The sequence below is a fragment of the Lipomyces japonicus genome, assembly GCF_038497905.1.
Source record: "Lipomyces japonicus strain CBS 7319 unplaced genomic scaffold V1514scaffold_5, whole genome shotgun sequence".
NCBI lineage: Eukaryota > Fungi > Ascomycota > Lipomycetes > Lipomycetales > Lipomycetaceae > Lipomyces > Lipomyces japonicus.
In genome coordinates this window covers 1-22,205 of record NW_027117817.1, presented here as the reverse complement: position 1 = coordinate 22,205, position 22,205 = coordinate 1, and the positions used below count along the sequence as shown (strand labels likewise).

The 22,205-nt window shown below is 41.7% G+C and overlaps 12 protein-coding genes and 1 non-coding gene across 13 annotated transcripts; 6 read left to right on the top strand and 7 right to left on the bottom strand.

Moving 5' to 3' along the window:
• Window positions 1–319: 319 nt before the first annotated feature.
• V1514DRAFT_325316 (uncharacterized protein) lies at window positions 320–1,276 on the top strand. Its single transcript, XM_066926586.1, has one exon. It carries the CDS (start codon window positions 356–358, stop codon window positions 1,013–1,015), a length of 660 nt encoding a protein of 219 aa, XP_066785280.1. The 5' UTR covers window positions 320–355; the 3' UTR covers window positions 1,016–1,276.
• Window positions 1,176–2,230, bottom strand: V1514DRAFT_325312 (uracil phosphoribosyltransferase-domain-containing protein). The gene is made up of 3 exons (XM_066926585.1): window positions 2,012–2,230; window positions 1,395–1,925; window positions 1,176–1,325 (listed from the first exon to the last, which is right to left on the bottom strand). Exons 1-3 carry the CDS (start codon window positions 2,104–2,106, stop codon window positions 1,274–1,276), a joined length of 678 nt encoding a protein of 225 aa, XP_066785279.1. The 5' UTR covers window positions 2,107–2,230; the 3' UTR covers window positions 1,176–1,273.
• A 200-nt stretch (window positions 2,231–2,430) lies between these two features.
• V1514DRAFT_325310 (uncharacterized protein) lies at window positions 2,431–3,162 on the bottom strand. Its single transcript, XM_066926584.1, has 2 exons — window positions 2,967–3,162; window positions 2,431–2,867 (listed from the first exon to the last, which is right to left on the bottom strand). The coding sequence occupies exons 1-2, from the start codon at window positions 3,117–3,119 to the stop codon at window positions 2,541–2,543; spliced, it is 480 nt and encodes a 159-aa protein (XP_066785278.1). The 5' UTR covers window positions 3,120–3,162; the 3' UTR covers window positions 2,431–2,540.
• Window positions 3,163–4,818, bottom strand: V1514DRAFT_325307 (immunoglobulin E-set). The gene is made up of 7 exons (XM_066926583.1): window positions 4,355–4,818; window positions 4,228–4,274; window positions 4,075–4,169; window positions 3,943–4,012; window positions 3,722–3,879; window positions 3,615–3,669; window positions 3,163–3,525 (listed from the first exon to the last, which is right to left on the bottom strand). The coding sequence occupies exons 1-7, from the start codon at window positions 4,411–4,413 to the stop codon at window positions 3,392–3,394; spliced, it is 618 nt and encodes a 205-aa protein (XP_066785277.1). The 5' UTR covers window positions 4,414–4,818; the 3' UTR covers window positions 3,163–3,391.
• A 658-nt stretch (window positions 4,819–5,476) lies between these two features.
• Window positions 5,477–6,415, top strand: V1514DRAFT_325305 (uncharacterized protein). Its single transcript, XM_066926582.1, has one exon. It carries the CDS (start codon window positions 5,601–5,603, stop codon window positions 6,267–6,269), a length of 669 nt encoding a protein of 222 aa, XP_066785276.1. The 5' UTR covers window positions 5,477–5,600; the 3' UTR covers window positions 6,270–6,415.
• A 57-nt stretch (window positions 6,416–6,472) lies between these two features.
• On the top strand, window positions 6,473–7,861 carry V1514DRAFT_302230 (TFIIH subunit Tfb4/p34). The gene is made up of 3 exons (XM_066925569.1): window positions 6,473–6,547; window positions 6,638–7,172; window positions 7,257–7,861. The coding sequence occupies exons 1-3, from the start codon at window positions 6,490–6,492 to the stop codon at window positions 7,756–7,758; spliced, it is 1,095 nt and encodes a 364-aa protein (XP_066785275.1). The 5' UTR covers window positions 6,473–6,489; the 3' UTR covers window positions 7,759–7,861.
• A 156-nt stretch (window positions 7,862–8,017) lies between these two features.
• V1514DRAFT_168398 (Cullin repeat-like-containing domain protein) lies at window positions 8,018–10,184 on the top strand. Its single transcript, XM_066924553.1, has 2 exons — window positions 8,018–8,285; window positions 8,385–10,184. Exons 1-2 carry the CDS (start codon window positions 8,088–8,090, stop codon window positions 9,960–9,962), a joined length of 1,776 nt encoding a protein of 591 aa, XP_066785274.1. The 5' UTR covers window positions 8,018–8,087; the 3' UTR covers window positions 9,963–10,184.
• A 1-nt stretch (window position 10,185) lies between these two features.
• Window positions 10,186–11,789, top strand: V1514DRAFT_168399 (Elongator complex protein 4). Its single transcript, XM_066924554.1, has 3 exons — window positions 10,186–11,537; window positions 11,592–11,656; window positions 11,721–11,789. Exon 1 carries the CDS (start codon window positions 10,255–10,257, stop codon window positions 11,392–11,394), a length of 1,140 nt encoding a protein of 379 aa, XP_066785273.1. The 5' UTR covers window positions 10,186–10,254; the 3' UTR covers window positions 11,395–11,537; window positions 11,592–11,656; window positions 11,721–11,789.
• V1514DRAFT_325298 (uncharacterized protein) lies at window positions 11,488–12,660 on the bottom strand. Its single transcript, XM_066926581.1, has 3 exons — window positions 12,325–12,660; window positions 12,152–12,240; window positions 11,488–12,084 (listed from the first exon to the last, which is right to left on the bottom strand). The coding sequence occupies exons 1-3, from the start codon at window positions 12,566–12,568 to the stop codon at window positions 11,539–11,541; spliced, it is 879 nt and encodes a 292-aa protein (XP_066785272.1). The 5' UTR covers window positions 12,569–12,660; the 3' UTR covers window positions 11,488–11,538.
• V1514DRAFT_325295 (SacI homology domain-containing protein) lies at window positions 12,661–17,069 on the bottom strand. The gene is made up of 4 exons (XM_066926580.1): window positions 16,178–17,069; window positions 15,757–16,121; window positions 13,889–15,688; window positions 12,661–13,833 (listed from the first exon to the last, which is right to left on the bottom strand). The coding sequence occupies exons 1-4, from the start codon at window positions 16,897–16,899 to the stop codon at window positions 13,016–13,018; spliced, it is 3,705 nt and encodes a 1,234-aa protein (XP_066785271.1). The 5' UTR covers window positions 16,900–17,069; the 3' UTR covers window positions 12,661–13,015.
• A 117-nt stretch (window positions 17,070–17,186) lies between these two features.
• On the bottom strand, window positions 17,187–18,323 carry V1514DRAFT_325293 (U6 snRNA-associated Sm-like protein LSm6). Its single transcript, XM_066926579.1, has 3 exons — window positions 17,942–18,323; window positions 17,628–17,741; window positions 17,187–17,555 (listed from the first exon to the last, which is right to left on the bottom strand). The coding sequence occupies exons 1-3, from the start codon at window positions 18,063–18,065 to the stop codon at window positions 17,533–17,535; spliced, it is 261 nt and encodes an 86-aa protein (XP_066785270.1). The 5' UTR covers window positions 18,066–18,323; the 3' UTR covers window positions 17,187–17,532.
• A 434-nt stretch (window positions 18,324–18,757) lies between these two features.
• V1514DRAFT_346106 (uncharacterized protein) lies at window positions 18,758–20,820 on the top strand (the record flags this gene model as incomplete). The annotated part of the gene is made up of 2 exons (XM_066929254.1): window positions 18,758–18,770; window positions 18,830–20,820. The coding sequence occupies 2 exons, from the start codon at window positions 18,758–18,760 to the stop codon at window positions 20,818–20,820; spliced, it is 2,004 nt and encodes a 667-aa protein (XP_066785269.1).
• Window positions 20,821–21,293: 473 nt separating this feature from the next.
• Window positions 21,294–21,365, bottom strand: V1514DRAFT_t15. Its single transcript has one exon. It is a non-coding gene; the product is annotated as a tRNA-Glu (tRNA).
• Window positions 21,366–22,205: the final 840 nt, after the last annotated feature.

Here is a 22,205-nt window from a genome sequence, read left to right as displayed (position 1 = left end):
TGGCTTGGTCACGGCCGTCCTGGCAGCGTTGGCATCCGCAAGACAGCGTCAGCTGCTGGTCGACCTGTTATCGCCCGCACTGAAGGCGAATTTCGACCCGCAGCCGTGCTTTCACCACGCCACGGCAGCAGTCCAATTCGCATCATTACTGACACACGCGACCAGCTCACCCGTGCGGCAGGCGGTGGCGGGCGCGTTGCAAGTCGCCAGAGCTGGCGACGCCGTGTTGAACGGGTTCAAGCGCCTGGATGACTTTACGTTGCTGTGCTCCGTATCACTTGTGCAAAACAACAACAATAATAACAATAATAATAACAGTCATTGTGACTATTATGGCAAAGAAAACGGGCTGGAAATGCTGTTTGTCTTGATGGACGTGCCTGGCCGGCCCGGTGGGTGCTGGAAATTGCACGAGTGCAGGTTGTCCCGCCAGGATGAGGCCCTGTATTGGCGTGATTGGGCCGCAACAGTGGACGATGCCGAGAATGCATGGCTACAAGAGCAAGATGCCAGGTGCGAGAAGGCCAGGATTAAGGCTGCCTTGCTGCAGTATAAAATCCCCGTGTCTTGCGCATCCATGTCGTCCTTACAGGCCGCGCCTGCCGCGCCTGCCGAAATTCGATTGCAGGCTGCTGGTGCGAGCGCCAGGGCATATGGCAACGGTGATGATTACTATTCGTCTTATTATTATAATCACGGCCATGATAAATCGAGCAGTGATGCGGACGATGACGAGGAAGCGTATTGGAACAGTTATGATGCCGTGGTCACGCCTTCTGCGGACCTGTTGTCCTCCTTGCGAGTAATTCGAAAGTTTGAATCAATGCCGGACCATGATGACAACTCAGAGTCCGTTTACGATTGGAAAACTCATTCAATGTCACCGTCGCCGCCGTATCAACATCAACGGCATCAACGTAATCTTCATCATCACCACCTTCATCGTCATCTTCATCAGCAACCATCTGGTCTTTCTTTTTTACCACTTTTACCCGCTGACGAAAGTGTATATTAGTTTTTGCATGCACATTTACAGTTATTAGCATTTTTTTTTTGGTCTTTGTTGGGTGTAGGGGATTGGGTTTTGCGGGGAGAGTGGGAAATGGAATCGGCGTTTTTGCGCTAAAGGAATACTTCTTCTATATGTATTTAATTAATGACTTACTTGTACATTTCACTATTGTGAATACGGGTCGGTTTTTTTTTTTTAGAATGTGATATCATTGTTCAATAAATGGAACATGCATTAGAAATAAACACAAATTTTTATAAATTATATACAGTAGTACCGGTCACCAAAGTCACCAAGTCCGGGAACCACAAACCTTTTTACATGATAGTTAGCCTGATTAACAAAAAAAAAGCCAAGTCAAGAAAAGACAGAAAAAACTCACTTTTCATCGTTCAATCCTTCGTCAATAAACCCAGTAATGACCTTGATTTGAGGGAATCTCTTGGCAAACAATGCGATGCCTTCCGGTGATGAGATCAAGTTCAAAAACAAGATACGCTCTGCCGGCACGCCCTTGTTGATCAACACTTCAACCGCCATAATGACCGACCCACCTGTGGCCAACATGGGATCGAGTAATAGCACGTACCGATCATTAATATCAGTCGGTAATTTTTCATAAAACAATTTTGCCTGCGTGGTTTCCTCGTCACGTTGGATCAAGATCTTGCCGATTCTTACTGACCGGCAACAATCACGCAATCCCTGTTCCATGGATTCACCTGCTCGCATGATTGATACGCCACAAATCTTTCCCTCAAACTTTAACCCTTGATATGTCAAATCAGTGGGCGTGGTCACGTCGTGAGATTGCGTGGGCAAATGGTTCAGGCCTTCTTCGACCAGCAAGCGAATGATCCGGTTGCTATAAAACACGAAATCTGCTCGCGGCGTGTTCACATCCCGAATTATACTATAGATAACGTTTAAATTTTAGCCAATAGATGTTTAATGTGTACAGATCAAAATTCATGCCTCTCGGATCTGGCTAAAACGTACGTGTATAATGCAATCAGTTGCGGAGTTTGTGCCAGCACGGTCACGTTCGAAGGCACGTCCGTGATCGAAATCGTAGGTGTAACTGTGGTTGACATTACTTCAATTAATTTAAAAAAAAACGAAGAGAAAACAAAAAAAAAACAAAAAAAACAAGCTTGCAAAAATCACCAATTTGTATTGTCAATCTCAAGTCGTCTTTCAATTTACTACTGATAAAAACCCTAACGCGAATCATTCGCGCGCCGCGCGCCGCTGCAGTGGAACTTTATCAGCCAATTTAAGAAACCTTAAAATGTCATGTTTTGGGAACGAGATATCATACAATATACACATTAAGTATACCCATTAATATATAAAAAACAATTAAACATATATTTGATTGGAGCTCATTCTTGTAATACCTTGGAGCATGACCGAAGCCAACAATGAAATTACAAAATTATTGAAACAGAAAAAAATAAAAGAAAATGAAAAGAGAAAACCCTGCTTAAAAAAAAAAAAAAAAAAGAAAAAAACCACAATGTTAAAACTAATAATCGTTTCGTTGAATCTTATTATCCTTCAACACATCGTCATAACTTGGTGGCACATGATCGTCTGAATTATTACTACTTGGACCTGCAGCAGGAACCGACGCTGCCGGTGGACGAAACTCATTAGCTGCGGCTTGTTGCCGATCTTGACTCGGTCGTTCAGATGGCAGGTCTTGTTGAGGAATGGGTGAGTATGCAAATTGCTGCCTGGTGTAAAACGTGGTTATGCCTGGTTCATGGCGAGACCGGGCAAAATCCTGTGATTCAATGTCGGCGTCGATAAATGGTTCTTCCGGGAATCGAGCAATAATATACCAAGAATGCTAATTTTGATTTGTTAATTAAAAAAAAACAATAATAATAATAATAATAATAATAATAATAATAATAATAATAATTGGCCGTAAATGAATGAACAATACCAGTAATCCAGGAATAAATCCGAGCATGCACAGGGCAATGTTAATCAACGAATCAGCAGAACAAATGCCTCGCTTAATCCATACTGGCAAAGGCGGGAACAATATTGCCAATAATATTAAAAACACATCTGCAGAGCAACAAAACAAACACATTGTTGCTTTAAAATATATATTCTCTTTACAAATATATGTTCAAGGCTGACACGATCTCCCGATTTTTGGTTACCGAGCGAGTAACTTTGGCATAAGTGCATTGTCATTATGCATTTTTGCGGCAATGGCTTACGTTGACCAAAAACTATAATTTAACGCGAATACAAATTCCACTTTCGAGTTTCAACTTGACATCAAGACAAAAAAAAATACACATTTGTAACTGGTCGATATGGAGCAATGCTTTCTCGTTAGGCTTATTTGAAAAAATTTCAGCTCCATGACTTCTTGATATGAAGTACCCAGGTGAATTGAAGATGAGTAAAATTATCATCGTCTACGAACTTGGATGTCACGTCGTACGTGCCGCGAGCGAGTAAGCCTGACGGTGCTTCTTCCTCAATGACTAGTAGTAGATTAAAAAAGTTAAAAAATAATAATAATAACAATAATAATAATAGAATGTTTGATAATGATAATTGATAAACAACTCACATGTCTTCTCATAAAATGGCTTTTCCGCAGTATTTGGAGAATAGCTGCCACAGATCTGATTCCAAATTAATATTTATTTTCTTGCCCTAAAACAAGCACGAAATTACCTCGTCTGATTTGTCGACTCGAACGCCTTTCCGTTTAACTAATTGCAAATATCGAAGTCCGGTAATGATTTCATGTTGCACGCGAAACTTGATTCGCAATTTGTAATGAGCGCCTTCCTTAATCACGATTGGATTGCTTTTCAACTTGTCAACTTCGGCTATTAATTTTTTTTTAGGCATTGGTAAGTGGTTTATAATATTTATTATTTCTTTTGTAATACCTTGAGTATCCAAATTAACTTTAAAAGTTTCATGGTCTCTAAATTCAAGTTCGAGTCCTAATATGACAACCTAAATAAAAGCAGTTAATATTCACCAAGATCTATAACAATTTTCTTTTATGGTGTTGATACTTTTCGTTTATCGTTGACGTCCCCAATTGATCCTGAACCTGACCCCACTAAACCTAACGATTCCTTCCATTTCTTTAAAGATTCATCATTATTATCTATATATATTGTGGTTAGTTTAAAAATTAGTACAAAGCTTTTTTTTTAATAACTTACCCAATTGGACATATTCATCAACCGTCTTCTTTGTTCCGACTTTATATCTATTTATATCCAGGGGATAAAAGAAAAAGGAGGTTGATTAAGCCTGCATTGCCGAAACCAAATAAACATAGACACTTACCCTTCAGCTGGAACATGAACAAGATCGTCTTCAATGTTTGCGTTCTCACTAGCTGACATTTTTTTTTTTTTTTCAAAATTCGTTTTGAGTTTTTTTTTTTTGTTTTGATTAACTGGATCTCGGTGGATATCGGCTGCCGTGCCATTTGGGAATAATTTACCAGGAGGTGAGTTGTTGAACTTTAATCACGTTTACACATGGTTAGTTGCGATATGGGCACCATGAAGAACTTGCAAGGCTTGGATGAGATTCAGTTGTAATTTGAAATGCAATTACTCTTAATTCATGCATCAAAATAATTTATTACCTGGAGTACTTATGCAAGAAGTGATGAGCTGGTTGCTATATGCTGATTGGCAGGTGCACGTGTGCGTGGTTTGCATGAACGGGAAATGATGGACCGGGATTGTTACTAGGACGTGATAAAGGTTTGGGTTGTAAATCAAGTATATATAATAGTCCAGCACGATACTTGGAAGGGCAGTAGTGTAATAATATCATTATATATTCTTGCTATCCTGAACGGCTTTCATGACGACCTCACCTCGGTTCTTGACATTACCAAGCTCCTACAATGTTCACATACGACCCAACAACGCCACCTACTCGGTGATCAGATCGAGAAGGTCTACTTGCTAGGTACGTAACTCATTATCAGGTTAAACTAACTAATTACGATGAAAAATTTGTTACCTAAACAAGCTTAAGATTGGTCTGAATCCTTGTTTTTAACAATTTTTTTGTCGTAATTAGTTAGTTTAACCTGATAATGAGTTTCAGAAATTAAGCCACAACTGCCCACTCGTGAATGCAAATGGTGAGATCAATAAAGATGTATTAAATAATTTTATTGGTAAAGACACTGCAATGAAAGCTATTAATAGAGGTGAATTTAAACCTATTAAAAGCACATTTACTGACAGTAATCTCTCGACTATACTTTCCTTACTCCTCTGGGCTCTGCTAAGAGTCGTGATAAAGACCGCCCAAGATAGAAGAATATATAATGATATTATTACACTACTGCCCTTCCAACCTTTTGCTCTCCTCTCACATCCTAGTAACAATCCCGGTCCATCCCATTTCCCGTTCATGCGTGCAAAAACGAATCTCCAATTTACCCGGCTTGCGAAAATTACCCCGGTGTACTTGCGTTGTTGTTTGTTTACCACCGCAACATCCTCAACCGCATTTATTCATCCTCTTCTTCCTTGCTGTTGAACATATATACTCTAATACACAAATCATGGGGTTTAAATCATATACCTTAGTTTTCAAGCAATCAAATATCCTTATTACCTTTTTTCTGCATGTTATTCATATCGTTGCTTGCACGGTCGTGTTGGGAATCGCCGGTCGCGACCTTCACCTGCACTCGTACGCGTCCACGGCAGGTTGGGTTTACATCATCACGGTGGCCAGTTTAAGTTTAGTACTCGTGTTGTGGCACATGGTTAAGATTACCACTTATACCATTCAGGACTATTTTGCCGTGAACATTGTGTTGTCAGCATTCTGGCTTGCCTGCGTGGCAGTAATTCTTCATTACTTGTTTCTGCCGCTGCCGTGCACGGTCACTACCACCACCACAATACCTGCAACGTCAACATCATTTGAACAGCAGGATGCAGATTTGGATCAAGTGATTCAATGGCTGGTACACGCCGAGTGCAAGCGAGACATCGTGCTGTTCTCGTTCATCATGGCATCGTTTATTTTGTGGCTGTCCACGGCAGTTGTTTATGGTACCTTAGTGCACCTTCATAAATCATCAACGCGGATTCGTCAGTTTGATAAGGAAAAAGGGATCGAAATGGTGTCGGCGAGCGAAGCAGTGGGTGTTGCTGCTGTTGCTGCTGAACCAGGCACGTCGCCGCCATCAAACACAAGCTATCATTCATTATCTCAACAGTAATATTAATTAAGACGATTTTATTTTTTATATCAAAGGACTGTTAAAATATTTGTGTCTTTTTTTTCCTTTCTTTCCGTTTGTGTATATATTTCTTAATGTGTTAAAAATTTAAATGTTAACGCTGAGATGACTATGGTATTATGTAAGCAACAGTCTGCGATTGAACATTATATGAAATGTTCAGTTTAATCAACCTTGCGATTAGCGGACTGTCTTGACTATGAATGCCGTAGATGGATCCGCGCATGTTCCACAAGATGAATTTGCGTTTGCTCATGGTATGTTACTTAACAATACTTGTTAAACTTTGGAAAAAAAAAGAAAAAGAAAACTATAATACTGAGCTTTTTTAAAACCCCCGAATTTAGACGAGGTTCCGTCGCTGTTGGTAATCGTGTTAGACACGTCACCGGTAGGTTGGTCAAGGCAATCTGAGATTACGTTACATGAAGCAGTGGCTGCGCTTCTTATTTTTATTAATTCACATTTGGCATTAAGTCCTGCCAATGAAGTGGCGGTCGTGGCTGCGCATGCAAATCAGGCCAAGTTTTTATACCCACCGCAACCAGAGCCTAAATTGGAAAGTCAAAAGCTACAACAACAGCAACAGCAGGAGTCACAATCAGTTTATGGACTTGACGATGAACAAGTGTCAAATGGATCAGAGTCTTCGATGCATGATCAAAACAAGCCATCGTCACGGTCGAGTTCAATGTACAAGCAATTTAGGGTCGTGAACGAGGCCGTGTTGGAACAACTTGGCAAATTGATTGAGTCAACCAAGGCAGATGATATTGAACGATCGGGCAAGGTGGTTGACACGACGTCAATCTCCGGTGCACTTTCGATCGCGTTGGCGTACATTAACAGGCTCACGGGCGGCCTGGCCGTGGACACGGCAGTGTCAACAACCACGTGCACGGTAACAACAGCAACCTCGACAGTCACTGGATCAGTAACAGGAGGATCAGCAGTGGTGATGGAAAGAATGCGAGCTCGCATGTTTGTGTTTAGCGTGGCTTCGGAATTGGCATCGCAATACGTGGCCATCATGAATTGCATTTTTGCCGCGCAAAAGATGAAAATTCCGATCGACGTTTGCAAGTTAGGTGTGGACGCAGTTTTCTTGCAACAAGCTTCTGATACGACAGGCGGAATCTACATTCATTTAAATCACCCCAAGGGTCTGATTCAATATTTAACCGCCGCGTTCATGCCCGATCGCACGCTTCGGAAACATTTGATATTGCCAACCCAATCTAGCGTGGATTTTAGGGCTGCATGCTTTTGTCATAAGCGAGTGGTTGATATTGGATATGTGTGTAATATTTGCTTGTCAATATTTTGCCAGCCGCCTGCTGATGGCAGTTGCGCCATTTGTGATACCGTGTTTGACGCAAACGAATTGGCCGATCTCATGAAGCGGCCGGTCGTGATTGGCAAGAAAAAAGTAAAACGAAAGAAGCGAAAGGAACCAGAAATGAGTTGAAAAAAACAAAAAAGAATTGTCATGTTGTAAATACGGATAGTTTTATGCCGGATGTAAAATAGATATTTTTTAATCATTACTCCAACAAGACACTATAATTCATGACACTACGAAAAAAAAAATCGACTCAAGGCTGTATAAGAACATGGTTAATTGATCGTTAATATCTAGAAGTTGCTGTTTTTGACAAGAAAAGATAAGGGTTTAATATAATAAATGTAATTTATGGGTGAGGGCACCAACCCTTAACCTTAACCATCCTCAACAGAGACGATTTAGATCACTGAGCGGCTATCAAGGCCGACCGGCAAAGTTCACTGCATCACGTCATGGCATCTTTATTAGAATCATCGAAAGATGTGAAAGAATCGAAATCACGACGCAAAAGACGAGTCACGGCCGGATCATTCAGTCCTGGCACCAAATCGTCGTCGTCCACGAATGCGCGGGCCCGGGAGAGCATTATCCCGTCCATGTCCCATAATTACAGGGCCACGGATTCAGAAAATGCCCATGAACATGAAAAGGCAGGTTTTTAAATTTTTTGCAGCTCAATTTGTTTTTTTGGTTTTTTTTAGTATGACGATGTTAACCAGAGTGCTTTTTTTTTTTTTTAACAAGTTTAGGTAGGCAAGTTGTTAAGTCGGTATTCTAACCGTTATCGGTTTGGCTCTATCAAGCACAAAAGCAAAAAAGATAAATCAAAAGCGGGGTTGCTATCTTCTGAAACGATTCCAGATATAAGCTTGTCAAATTATCCATCACTTCCTGAGAGCAAGCGAACAATAAATCCAGTGATTTTGGAAGAAGATGAACAAGAACATGACGACAATACAATTAATGTTCAACACAACGAAGATCGTAATGTCAATAATTTACCGGGGAATTCAGAATTAAGGACTTTGTCATCATTGCCCATGACAAAGACATTGTCTGCCGGCAGGCTTTCTGTGGCAGTTTCGCCCAGGTCCGCCATTCAGAACGTGCAAGGCGGTATTGACGAGAAGGACTATCCCATCACGATCCGGCCGTTTCAGGAAAACGTGTTTGACGCGGACAAATTTATTCAACAACATTTGTCAGACGCGGCAGACTATCAAGTTCGAGATTATTTGGAAAAATTAAACACGGCCAAGATCCAGGTTTCGAAAGACATGCAACGGAACTTGTTTAACAATTACACGCAATTCGTGCTAATCTCATCTGAAATTTCGACATTAGAACAAGAGATTCGCAGCACGAGAAACATGGTCAACGAGCTTTGCAATGTTGTTGGTGAAATGAAGATTTTGGATGCCGACGTGAATGGTGGTAACAAGAAGGAGGATGACGTGCCGGACTTGCCGATTCTGCGACGCCAAGCCACGCGCCGGAATAATTCGTTTAACGGGCAGTCGACTAAGAAGCAATCATCAGATCAGCAGCAACAGCAAGCACAACAAGCACAACAAGCTCCCAAAGGTAATTTGCTGCGGACGTTGTCATCAGCATCAAACGTATCAGTAAATGGGGGGAATAAAAATAATGACAACTTGTCAGATTTGGCAGCGAAATTACTTAATCTTGACGTGATGATTGCTCATCGCAGAGTTGATGAAGCCATTAAATTGATTCAGGAGCTAAAAGTGGATCAAGATGAGGATGGCATTGATCCTGCCATTCATGATCGCGCGTTGCAAGTGTTTGATATATTATTACCCGATTTTACTTCGGAGTTTACGCCGCGCAAAAAAATTGTCCGAACCATAATGTCATTATTGGAACTTGGGTTTGAAGATTCAGCCCGGGATCAGTTTTTAAATTCTCGAACCGAAATTATTGATTACCGAGTGAGGCAAATTCAGTTAGATCCGGAGGATATTCCGTTTTACATTTCTCAGGTTTCCACGATCGTGTTTACTTTACTTCGTACTGCCATTGGCATATATGTTGATTGCTTCACTTCTAATCAAATGACTTCCAAAATGGTGGATTGGACAAGATTGCATGTGGAAAAATTTTCTGAAGTGTTTACTCAGGCCACGCATTCGATACCTCCAAACAGTCAGCCATATTTGAGAACGGTCGCGGCCACAAAATTGAATGCTGAACAGTTAAAGGAGATTGGCATGAACATGGATTTCTTGTTAAAGGATGTCCTGGATCGGACACCGCCGGCGCTGCCCGAACGGCGACAAAGGGACGTACCAACAGTCAATACATAAGCTGTGCCAATTTTTTTTTTTAGTTTGGTTTTCTAGTGGTATTACTGTATCATAATTGGATTGTTTTGGGGGCCTGGTGTTTACTATTTATATATATTTTTTCCATACATTTTTTTTTGAACATTTTTAAAATGTCGTAACAACGGTTAGAATAAAAGGTCTGAGAAATCACAGAAATTGGCGTTTAAGTAAATTTAGCGTTTCAGGGGCTGGCAGATTTTGCAAAAATAATTGTTTTAAAAAATACAATTCAATTTTAAAAGAAAAATAAAATACTAAAGACGATCGGCAAATGTCATTCCAGAAACGAAATGCTCCTATAGTATCGGCTAGGGTCCCATCATTTGTCAAGTCGACTTTAACTTCATCCTCACCGGTTTCACCAGTTTCCAAATTCCGCCGCCCGTCCACGCTCGTGCCTTCATACATTACTCATTCGACTGGCACGAGCTCATTAGATCGGCTTCTTCTTCATGATGGCTTACCTTTGGGCACGTCGCTTTTGGTATTTGAATCTGGATCTACAGATTTTGCTTCCGTAATTGCCCGATGCTACGCGGCACAAGGGGTTGCCAATGGTGATACCGTGGTGGCCATCGGCACGCATGCGCGATGGGGTCACGAGTTGCCGGCACCTGCAGATCCGGCGAGCAAATCCAGCAAGAGACGAGCGCCATCGAATAATTTGAACTTATCGTCTTTGGTACCTGGTGGGCCATCGGAAAAAGAAATGAAGATCGCATGGCGGTACAGGCATCAGCCGGTTCAGTCATGGCAGGCTCCGCATCAGGAAACTGAGTATTGCAGGTCGTGGAACCTGACGCTGAGAGTCACGCCGCCAGCCAAGATTCAGTACATTGATGCAACAGCGACGTCGTTCGATGGTATTTTAAATCGCTTGTCCGAGATCGCTGCTGCTTCTGCTTCAACCGGAACCGTGACCAGGGTGGTCCTGCCTGGATTTCTTAACCCAACCACCTACCCGCTCGCCACGGCGTTTCAACCTGACAACTTGTTACAATTTTTGCATCGATTGCGAGCATTATTGCGAAAGTACGCTTCTACACTCTCGGTATTATTTACGTTATCTGCGTCCTTGTTTGATGCCTCACTGGGCAATTCAATTTTGATACCGTGGATCGAAACATTAGTCGATGGCGTGGTACGGCTGGTTCCAGTCGCAGAAACAAATTCTTCAAATAATAACAATAATAATAATAATAATAGTAATAGTAAGTCCGACAAGGATAGACATCAAGGCTTTATCCATGTCTTAAAATTGCCGGTTGTTAGTGATCGCGGTTCCATGGCTGTAAAAGAAATGGAGTATTCATTTAAAGTTGGTAAGGGTGGCATGATTATCGAGAAATGGGGTATTCCGGTTATTATTGATGAAAAGAGTCAAGATAAGAAGGATGAGCTTGAATTCTAAATTTATACTGAGTCTTTTTTCTTTTAAATTTTTTTTTTCTTTGGGATTTTTTTTAAATGGGGAACTTGATTCTGATCGGGGTCGGGGTCGGGGTCAATGAACAAACAATAATTAATTGATTTTTAATTCAAAAAAAAAAAAAAGTTAATCATACTTCGATTTTGAATATCTTTTTTCACTTTGACTAAAGTCATCAGGTTGATCTTCACCTCTTCTTTCAAGTTCAACTCGTTTATCGAATGCTTCTTGAGTTTCCAATTCTGTTGAAATTTGTTGTGATTTCTTGTACCTTGGTGGTTCGTTGCTAACTGATTTTTTAAATTCAGTGTTTCGATTTTGTTGTAAGTTGTTACTATTATCACCAGTTTGTTTTACCGGAATTTGCCATGACGGACTAGCTTGTGGTGATGCTTCAAATTGTGAACTAAAATCATCTGTTTGAGTTTCAAACTGTTCTCGTTCCAATTGATCAATCTTATCGTCACCCCAACTTGCTCGATCTTGTTGCTGATAATCTTGCTTGCTTGAATTCCAGTAAGTTTTCCATACGCCTTGAGGCTTGCCATTTGAATAGTAATTAAGCCAGAGTGAAAGGGTTGGCCGGTAACCGATCAAATGAATAATCATGTCAGGTTGAGAACGATTTTTAAAATCAACATGTGCCCTTTCCGTGCCAAAAACCGCACCAACCTTGGAACATAAAGTTAACATGTATACAAATACATTAGCAAGAGAGAGATGCATGACGTAAACTTACTCCAGATCCAACCTGGGCACCCATTAGTCCAAACAAAACTGACATTGATCGTCTCGTAGCAGGGAATACTCTTTTCATAACAAAAAAAGCTAAAGCCAAAAAGAAAACACGCACACATTTGAGGTAAGCTTGTGATATTAAATGCAAGATCGTGAATTTCTCCATAAACTTACATCCGGTCGCGGTGGCTAGCAATCCACCTAGCGCGCCAAATATTTTATAAACATATACCCGACTAAGTTGAGTCGTAATATCTTTGCGATCTTTCCTTGTAAGTTGCTTGTCCGTGATCCAAAATATGTCGGAATATTGTGACAACGTGAGTTCACGATTGTAAGGATCAAATTTGATTTCGGATGGCAGCGGTCCCGGGTTTCGAGGTGGCGGAACTGAAAATATCGTGTTAGTCGAACTCATATCGGCCCTTTGTTAGTAACCGGGGCAATTTAAGATGCGGAATTTAATTTGAATCTCGGTATAACGTAGTATGGATATTGTAAATTATTAAAGGCGAAGACAAGTTTCAAAATATTCCGTGATTATGCGGCGCCTTAAAAGTATAAAACTAGTAGTGATAATTTGGAAACTCAACTTTTTATGATTCAGACAAATTCACAGCACAATAATCTCAATACAATCAACAATTAGTTAAAATTTAGTCATTATCCAAGGACTTAATAGCATGCCTTGTCAATCAATACGAGATAAACTAACTGGCGCTCTAAATACAATTAAAATTTCAGGCAAGTTTAGATGTAATTTCAATTTTTGTCAAACTATGAAATAGGAAAAAGAGGAGGAGTATGGAAGGAGAAAGAACAAATAAGAAGAGGAAGAGGAAGGGGATGTTGTTATTTTATGATCTCATTTATTCCATTTCGTCGATGGCGTCAACGTTGGATATTTCTCATCCAACTCATGAGTTGACGTCGACGGCAACGGCTTAGAATTCGCCACACGATTAGTAACTGATGGCACGGACGATGATTGAGGGCGCGGTGGGAATGGCGGTGGCGTGGTTGTAGAGCTGATGTCGCGGTTGGTTGCAGCGGCATTTTGTGTTCGTGATACTTTAGATAATGACGTACTGGGGAAATCTAATCTTGCAAAAGACTGCTGATTCCTTATTCCCGCAGAGGTCGTCGTCATAGAAGTAGTGCTATTGCTTTGATTTAGAGGTATGATCTCGCCGCTAGACGATCGACCAAAAGTTTGCAACTGCGTGTCGACATTGGGCCGTCGCGACGAAAATGACAACGATGATGACGATGATGATGGTGATGACGATAATAAGGAAGCAGTAGAGCTTGCAGTCGTCAGCCGCCGTGGTGGCAATGCCGGTGGAATCGTTTCGTCATTTAAAGCATGAAGTCTCGTGCCGGACAAGTTGTTTGGCTTTTTCGGAATCGTCGGCGGTGTTGTAGTTGATGTTCTTAATGCATTTCCAAGTGAGCTTGCTGCCGCCGCTGCCGCCACGCTCGTGCCGGCCCTGTCACTGCCAACCAAACCGTTAGCTTGGTACTCATTCTTGCCAATGAAGTCCGGCTGCGTGGTCGGCGTGAACGGGTTAGACGGCCGGTTTGGATTAACCACCATGTTTGGTCTCGGAGCGGAGACAGTGACTTTTGCTGACCTACCGCCTTCCAACCACCACTTATGTTTATCGGTACTCGGAGCCGGTACTAAAAATTACGGTTAGCACATTACGTAGGTAACCTCCCCCCTCGATTGACATACAGTTTCCTGGTAATTCACCATCGAATTCTAATAACTGACCAACATATCCTCTTCGTTTGGCATATAACTCCTGGCTCAGTCTTTCCTTAATTTGGTCGTTTACAGTGTACACGGTAACCTTAAACCCAGCATACACGGGCCTATGATCCGAAAATTTTAACGGCCCACTTCCGTAATTAACCTGCCTTATGTTGTTGCCTCTCATTAAAATGCGATCCGTCCAAGCCGGAATACGCGCTTTGTCCGACGTATCGTATGTATCCGTGCCATTATCAAATTTGTAAGTTGGTTTAAACGTGATACGCGCCTCGGAGAAAAAGGGGAACACTTGACCATTTAACATTTGCCTGTTAAGTTGATCATACTTGTACAATTCATCAACCGCGCTATATTCAATCAGCTTGCGCACTTCGTCGTTTGGCAAGTCAATTCGGTAATTGAAATCACCGAGCCAAATCACGGTGTCATGATCCTTTAAAGTTTTGCCTCGGGGGAACCGAATGCCATTGGCAATCGTCCGATAATCATGATTGCGATCTTCCACGTTCGACAATCCAGCTGCGAGATGTGACGTGATAAAACAAAGTTTTGTTGATGCGTAATCACAACTAAACGCCACGCCGCCCTTGTTTCCTGCCATGCCGCCCAAGCCGGTCTTTTTCATCGCACCATTGATGTTACGCACCTGGCGCACTTCGGACGCCTTTACGTACATGAGCAATGCGGTACCTACTAATTGTCCCGATCTAAGAAGCACGTATTCGCCATGTGCATTCAAACATCTGGACACTTGATGCTCCCAAAATTGTCGCTTGGCTGGATCCGCACTCAAAATCTGTCCTGCCGTTAACTCAACGATTTCTTGAAATCCCACAATCACCAGATCGGCGGTCTCGATGTCACTGCTGGCATCTGGAAACAACCATTGAGATAAATCTCCATCAAATAAAAAACCGTTAAGATTGAACGTGCCAACAAAAACTGAAATTTCCCTTGAAGATGTGAACTCTTCCTTGCGCTTTGCCAGCTCCGCCGTCACGTAGTCATTGATCGGATCGTGCAAAAGAACTTTCTGTTGACCTTCTAATCGGCCAAGTAATACATCAATCGTATTTTGCCTGCCCTTATCAACAAAATTATTAATATACATCCGGCTAACACTCTTTGTAGCATCTGCAATCGCACCGGCCAAGCTCATCTTGCCCGATCGGGTAAAACTCGTCTTTAAGGCGCCCGTGCCAGCGTAAATCTTGGATAATTGATCACCATTATCTGCCCATAAAACTGAATGCCGAAGCCATAACTCGTTGCCTGGCAATATATCTTTCTGCTGAGCAAAGATCTCGATGGCAAGCTTGGAAATGATTTGCTGAACCAAATTTGTTCTGTCAAGGCAATCCAAGCAATTAGTTCTAAACACTCCAGTCTGTTCAAAAACGGCTTCTCTGTTTTGACTATCATAAAGAAAAAATCCAAATTCATCAGCATCGTCTTGAATAAATCGAATTATTCGATTCGCTGCCGCATACCCGGCCTTTGCAGTTTCGACATGGAAATCAAACTTGGTTTCTCGCAACTGATCCGCCAATTCGCGCTCAGCTGCATGCTTAATGTGTTGATGATATCTTTGTGTGAGCTCATACTCGCCGGGCTTGGATGATAGAAGATTGACGATATGAACCGGGCCGTATTTGTTAATTATCGGATCAAAATGGGCCATGAAGGCAGGCTGAGTGGCTTCAAATGCTCGAGTGATTGTGACTTTAGCAGATAATAATTGAACATCTTGTTCCCAAAATACTATTTAGCTTGTAATTAGAGCTTTGAAATAAAATATAGAGAAAAAAAAAACACGATAAACGACTTACTCGGAACGCTACCACGGATTTGTGTATATGAAAAGCAGCAGTCTTTGGTATTAATTATTGTCTCCGTCTCCACAAAGTTCGCAACATTCCCTTCGTCGTCTATTCCTCTGGCGTTATACCTTGTACCTGCTCTTCGGCAACCTTGCCGTGAGATGATCGTCAATGTAGCTGGCTTACTTTCTATTTTAGTCTTTACTGTTTCCGCGAAACCGCGAATCACTGAAGTCAAAAATCTGGAATGATCCAGTTCTAGTTTCTCTTCTGGTTGTAAATGAGACCGATACTTTACCAGTTCGGAAATCATAAATCCATTCCACATGAAGGCTTCATCAAACCCATCAATATCAAACGTAGGCTCTGATGATCTAAAAAAAACAAATAAATCAAATGCACAACAATAAATGGGACCTTAATTGCTTACCTGGATTGCATGCGACTTGTAAGGTCAAAGTCATTTGAATAGTAGAAGCTTCCATCTGTGAGTAACTTCCGAAGGCTAACGCATGGATGCTCAATGATCGCATTCGAACCAGATTGTGTGCCACCAGAATTTGCAAAATCATAATTATCACTCCCAATTCCGAGGCCGGCACTGTCAAGTGGGTTCCCGGACGGATCTAACACGATAAAATCCCAGGTCGATCTGGATACGCAATAGAATTCAAGTCCATGAATTCGGTACACTGTTTCACGATGAGTAACTGGCTCGGCTACTTGAGTGGCTCCAGTGATGATGGCCAAAAACAAATCACCTTCGACTGCGATCAAGCCCAGGCATCCAAAACATGATATCGACGACAGTGGTCGGAAAACATCAAAATCAATCTCGCTACGCGGCATGAAATCAACAAGAACTCTGGTTGACGACTGTAAAAATTGGGGGCCATTATTGTTCCTTCGAATGGATTCCTTTCTTCCAGAGTAATCCCCCCGGTCTCCTCCATATTCTCGTTTATCTGACGCACTATCGATGCCACCACCATTGCCACCACCATTGCCACCACTGCCACCATTACCGTTAACATTACTACCAACTGCCGCTGCAATGGCATTATCGGTCACACATTGAAATGAAAGAGCATGTGCTTCGGTAGCGAGAAGCAACGTCCGCGGTTGCTCGCGGAAGTAAATTCGCATCGACATGCGAATAAGCAACCAAGTAATGGACTAAGGCGGCGCGTGTGTGATTACACGTCGTATGGTAAGATTAGCAAATTTTTATTTGCCAGTAGACCTAACCGCAGTACGTGCGTATACAGATTTTAAGGAGTGCAATGAGAATAATCAAAACAAAAACAAAAACAAAGAATATAGAATGGAGGTTTTGGTTATCGTCGCACGCAATTGAGTTGCTGCGGCTCTTTTATCAATGTTACTGTTCGTGTACAATGTATTCTATTTTTTATGCTGATTTTATATCAATTTGTATTATTAAAATTAAGCAAAAACTGCAATGATAGGTCAATCTATCAGCTAGCATGTATTGTATGTACCATAACGAAGATGAAGAATGTAAGATCGTTCACTCACAATGACCTTGCAAGGATAATACTGAACATTATAGATGAAATTTAACATATTTTGCTATAATGTACAAATTATTGAACAGAAATACACCCAATTAATTCAAAGTAATATTTACAATAAAACTGGCCGTTGCCGCTGATTGTTTATCCAATCATGATCTATTCATACATGCGTTCTAGGGTCACCGAGCCAATGATATATAATACACGCTATTCACAGAATTTAATACCTAATGCCAAAAGAAATCATTTAAATTGCCGAAATATACAAAACTTATACATAAATATATATATTAGTATTGTTGTCACCAATGAGCATTACACAAGACAACAAATAACTCTTACCATTATTTCCTCGAATGAAGACATCACCGTAGTCATTCTTAAGGGTACCATCAACATATTCCTCCGCTTTCTCAAGCGCTATATTCATGTAACCATCAACGCATTGCAATTCACCTGCATAATAGTTAGAAAATCTAACCAACCCGTGTAAGAATGAGAAGAAATAAGACGCAGATCAATATTTCTCAGTGACATCCCCAATCAAGCCTCGCCTCTCCCCTAAAAAAACAAAAACAAAAAAAAAACCACAAAAAGATTTTGCATGAAGTTCTTCATTAAAAAGTAAATGCAAAATCTATTGATTGATATAATACCTCTATATTCAACGCCCGAATTCAGCTTGACTGCAACTTTAGCTCCCGTGATACTAGCCAAAAAGTTGGACGGATTAGACGACGGTGCTTCCGGTGCTGGCGATGGCGATACGTGTCCACTCATAATGCTATTGTGAAATAAAAAAAAATAAAACAGCAGCCGTTGTTGTCGTTTGCAAATCAGTAATGCACGATTTTCTGTTCACCTGGTTATAGATCAACGCAATACCAAGTATGCGGGGGCAAGGGTACGTTTCCTTTTTATTCCCTTTCTTTATTCAGATACTACAGTTAACCATGGTATTTTTGCATAGAATAATCCCAAGCTAGGCCGTATCTACCAGCGTAAACCTGAAATATAGTATTATTAAATATAGTTACGTTGTAGGAAACTGAAAAAACCATTTTTACAAATTTCATTGGCTTCTTCGGGGTCATGCCTCATCTGGCCCCACCCGCGCAATAGTTAATCACGAAGTGAAGGGGAATTATCAGGTTTTGTGTATTAAAACATCACCATTTTAAAGACCATTTTCTATTCCAACTGGAACTAAACGAACTCATTTTTCGAGAGGAAATACGGTATATTATTTGTTCATCCTGGCGCGTCCACAGATTCCTCCTGCTCGGATATTATCTAGAGCGTCTTTAATCAACTCACTGAAGCCCAAATCAGGCGCATCTTCGCTTTTCTATCCAATCACTGCCGCGTGCTTCTTTACATCGGTTGCTGTCCTGTACGCGTCACCTTTTACCACAACAACTTCATTCTCTTCCCCGTTTTTGAAATTTCTCGGCCGTGCACACCAGCCTGGCATGTCGATCAAGAGTATGTAGCCGCCCGTGATACACTCAAAGTTGATAATCAGCTAATGTTAATCATTTTAGCACCTCCCCAATCACCACCGGCGTGGACTCACACTCCTGACCAGATCGCCTCTCAAACGGCAGCAATAATTGAGTACACTAAGAAACTTGACGATGAAGTTTCGGCAGATGCGGAATTTACGTTTGAATCCGTTGTCAAGAGACTAGCCAATGCAGACAACATCAGGTACGGACAAGTTAACCAGCTCACGTTTTATCAGCATGTCAGCTCCGATAAAGCTCTCCGTGATGCCAGTCGTGCAGCAGAAGAGAAATTTAGAGAGTTTGACATCGAGGCTTCCATGAGAGAGGATCTTTTCAAAGCCGTAAATACGGTATTTAAAAAGGATCCAGTTGTAGATCCTGAATCGAAGCGATTGTTGCAAAAGATTAACAAAGATTTTGAACGGAATGGTCTTGCCTTACCGTTAGAAAAGAGAGAAGAACTGAAAGCTTTGCAAAAGAAGTTGTCCAACTTGGAAGTTAAGTACAACAAAGCACTGGGCGAGGAGAATGGGTTCATTTTGTTCACCGAAGAAGAACTTTTAGGTGTTCCTAAAGACATCGTCAATTCTTATGATGTAGTTGATGGAAAGCGCAAGATGACATTTAAATACCCTGACCTCTTTCCAGTCATGAAGTATGCGAAGAATCCGGATACTCGTCGTCGAGCTTTCGTGGGCGACCAAAACAAGGTGAAAGAAAACGGAGATTTGTTAATCGAAGCTGTCAAGATTCGAGCACAGATTGCGAGTATTTTAGGATATGCCACTCATGCCGCATACATTCTCGAAGAGCGCATGGCCAAGTCACCGGATCATGTGCTGACTTTTTTGACTGACTTGCGTTCAAAGTTAGCAGGAATTGGTCAGAATGAGATTAAAAAGCTTCTTGCATTAAAAGAAGAAGATGAAAAAGCACTTGGAATTTCTCATGACACGGAATTCAACGTTTGGGATTATAGATATTTCGATCGCCTTCTTCTTGAGAAGGAATACAAAGTTGATTCGCAAAAGATTAGCGAATATTTCCCTTTACAATCCACTGTTGAAAAAATGCTTTCAATTTTTGAAAACTTGTTTGCGTTAAAGTTTGTTGAAGTTGCTGACTTGGAAAAATCGGCGTGGCACCCTGACGTCAAGCAATTTGCAGTTTGGAAAGACGGCTTAGTCGAGGACGAATTTGTTGGCTGGCTATATTTCGATCTTCACCCTCGCGATGGCAAGTACGGCCATGCGGCAAATTTTAACTTGAGCCCAGGATACACCGATAAAAACGGCAAAAGAGTATACCCTGTGACTGCACTGGTTTGCAATTTCTCCAAACCTACCGCCGACAAGCCATCGCTGTTGAAGCATGACGAAGTTGTGACCTTCTTCCATGAACTGGGCCATGGCATTCACGACTTGGTTTCCGTGACCACGTATGGCAGGTTCCATGGCACCAATGTCGCTCGTGATTTTGTTGAGGCACCTTCGCAAATGCTTGAATATTGGTGCTGGCAGCCAACCCAGTTAAAGTCCCTGTCGAGTCATTACCTCGAACCAAGCCAAACCATCGATGAAAATTTAATTGCTAATATTGTCCAATCAAAGCATGTAAATGGCGGCTTATTCAATCTGCGGCAACTGCACTTTGCCTTGTTTGATTTGAAGCTTCACACTTCAGATGGTAACATTGATGTAAATAAGGAATGGAATCAGGGACGGGAAGAAGTTTCATTGATGAAGCAAGGAAGCGAGATGACGTATGGATACGGTTCTTTTGGTCATTTAATGGGTGGATACGATTCGGGATATTATGGTTACTTGTGGTCTCAGGTGTTTGCTGCTGACATCTTTTACACCAAGTTCAAGGCCAATCCAATGTACACGCCAGTGGGCTTGCAATACCGAGATACAATCCTGAAAAGAGGTGGTTCAAGAGAGGAACTGGACAACTTGAAAGAATTGTTGGGCCGCGAGCCGAATAATGATGCGTTCTTACACGAACTTGGTGTAGGCAGCCACTGAAATCGTAAGAAATGTGCAGCTATATAATGCAAGAGTCATGCACTGCTTTAGTCTTATCTTACATTTAAATAGATAGTTAATATAGTTAATTTATATACTATTCATTTAGCAATCTTTAATTTAGTTTGTCTCTTACGATTATACTTCACTATCTCATACACAATATATTTTCAGACAAAATTTTTCTTATTACCGCAGACCAATATGTACTGTAATTTGTTTATGTTGGAGTACATCCTCGGGGATGCTGGACAAATTCGTCTTAATATTGTAATAAAAGGAGATTTTGTCATTGTGATAAAATACCTTTATTGACAAAATTAAGACGAAGTTGTCCAGCATCCCCGATGATGTACTCCAACATCGACCAATCCATATATTTTAACACAATTTAATTATCTTTTTTTTTAGAAATCAATATAATAACGAAATAAATAGAATAAAAGTTTAGTTGACTAAAAAAATAAAAAAAGCTCCGAAACGGGGAATTGAACCCCGATTTGCCCGGTGAGAGCGGACCGTGCTAACCATTACACTATTTCGGATCTGATATGTCAATATAAGAAATTGCATTAATGTAAGGAACGTACAATCCAACTTCGTGCCCCTTGCCTTAGGCTTCATCAAAGCCACGACAGTCAACCTATCTGGGAGAGTCCACTTTAATGGCTGGCTGACCACGCCGTTCCCAATAGCTTCGGGCGTGCGCCAGGGTGATCCGCTCGCTCCGGTATTGTTTACGCTCGCAATCGAACCTCTGTGTCGCCGCTTGCGCCGTGTGCTCTCCGGCCTCCCCTGTCATGCCACCCGGCCCCTTCGCCTCGCCGCGTTCGCCGACGACATCTCTTTCCTGATCACATCTGCGAGCGACGCAGACCAAGCCATGCTTTCACTGAAGTTATTCCGGGATTTGGGGGGAGGAAAGATAAACACAATGAAATCATTTCTCTACGCCTTCGGCGCGCAGAACTCAACGGAGACGGCTCGGATAGCCGATCGTACAGGATTTTCACTCACCGGGCCTACTTTCCGATATCTCGGCATCCGTCTTGGTACGACAGATTTCAAGGATGAATGGCGGGAGGTATGCAAGGCCCTAACACGCAGGACACAACAGCTTCTAATTTACGATTTACCCTTACGCACAGCTTGCTGGGTGATCAATACCTTCGTATACTCCAAGATAGTATACCTCGACCAATTTCACCCAGCTCCGCCTGAGATCTTAGACGCCATTCGAAAGACGGCAATTGAAAAGATCTGGGGAAAACGGCGAAGGCATTGGGTATCACGGGACTGGCTACAAGTTTCGTCCGAACTGGGTGGGTTCGGTCTTTGGAATCTGCCTGAGAAGCTCTGCGGGGCACGCGCCCAGTGGATCTATA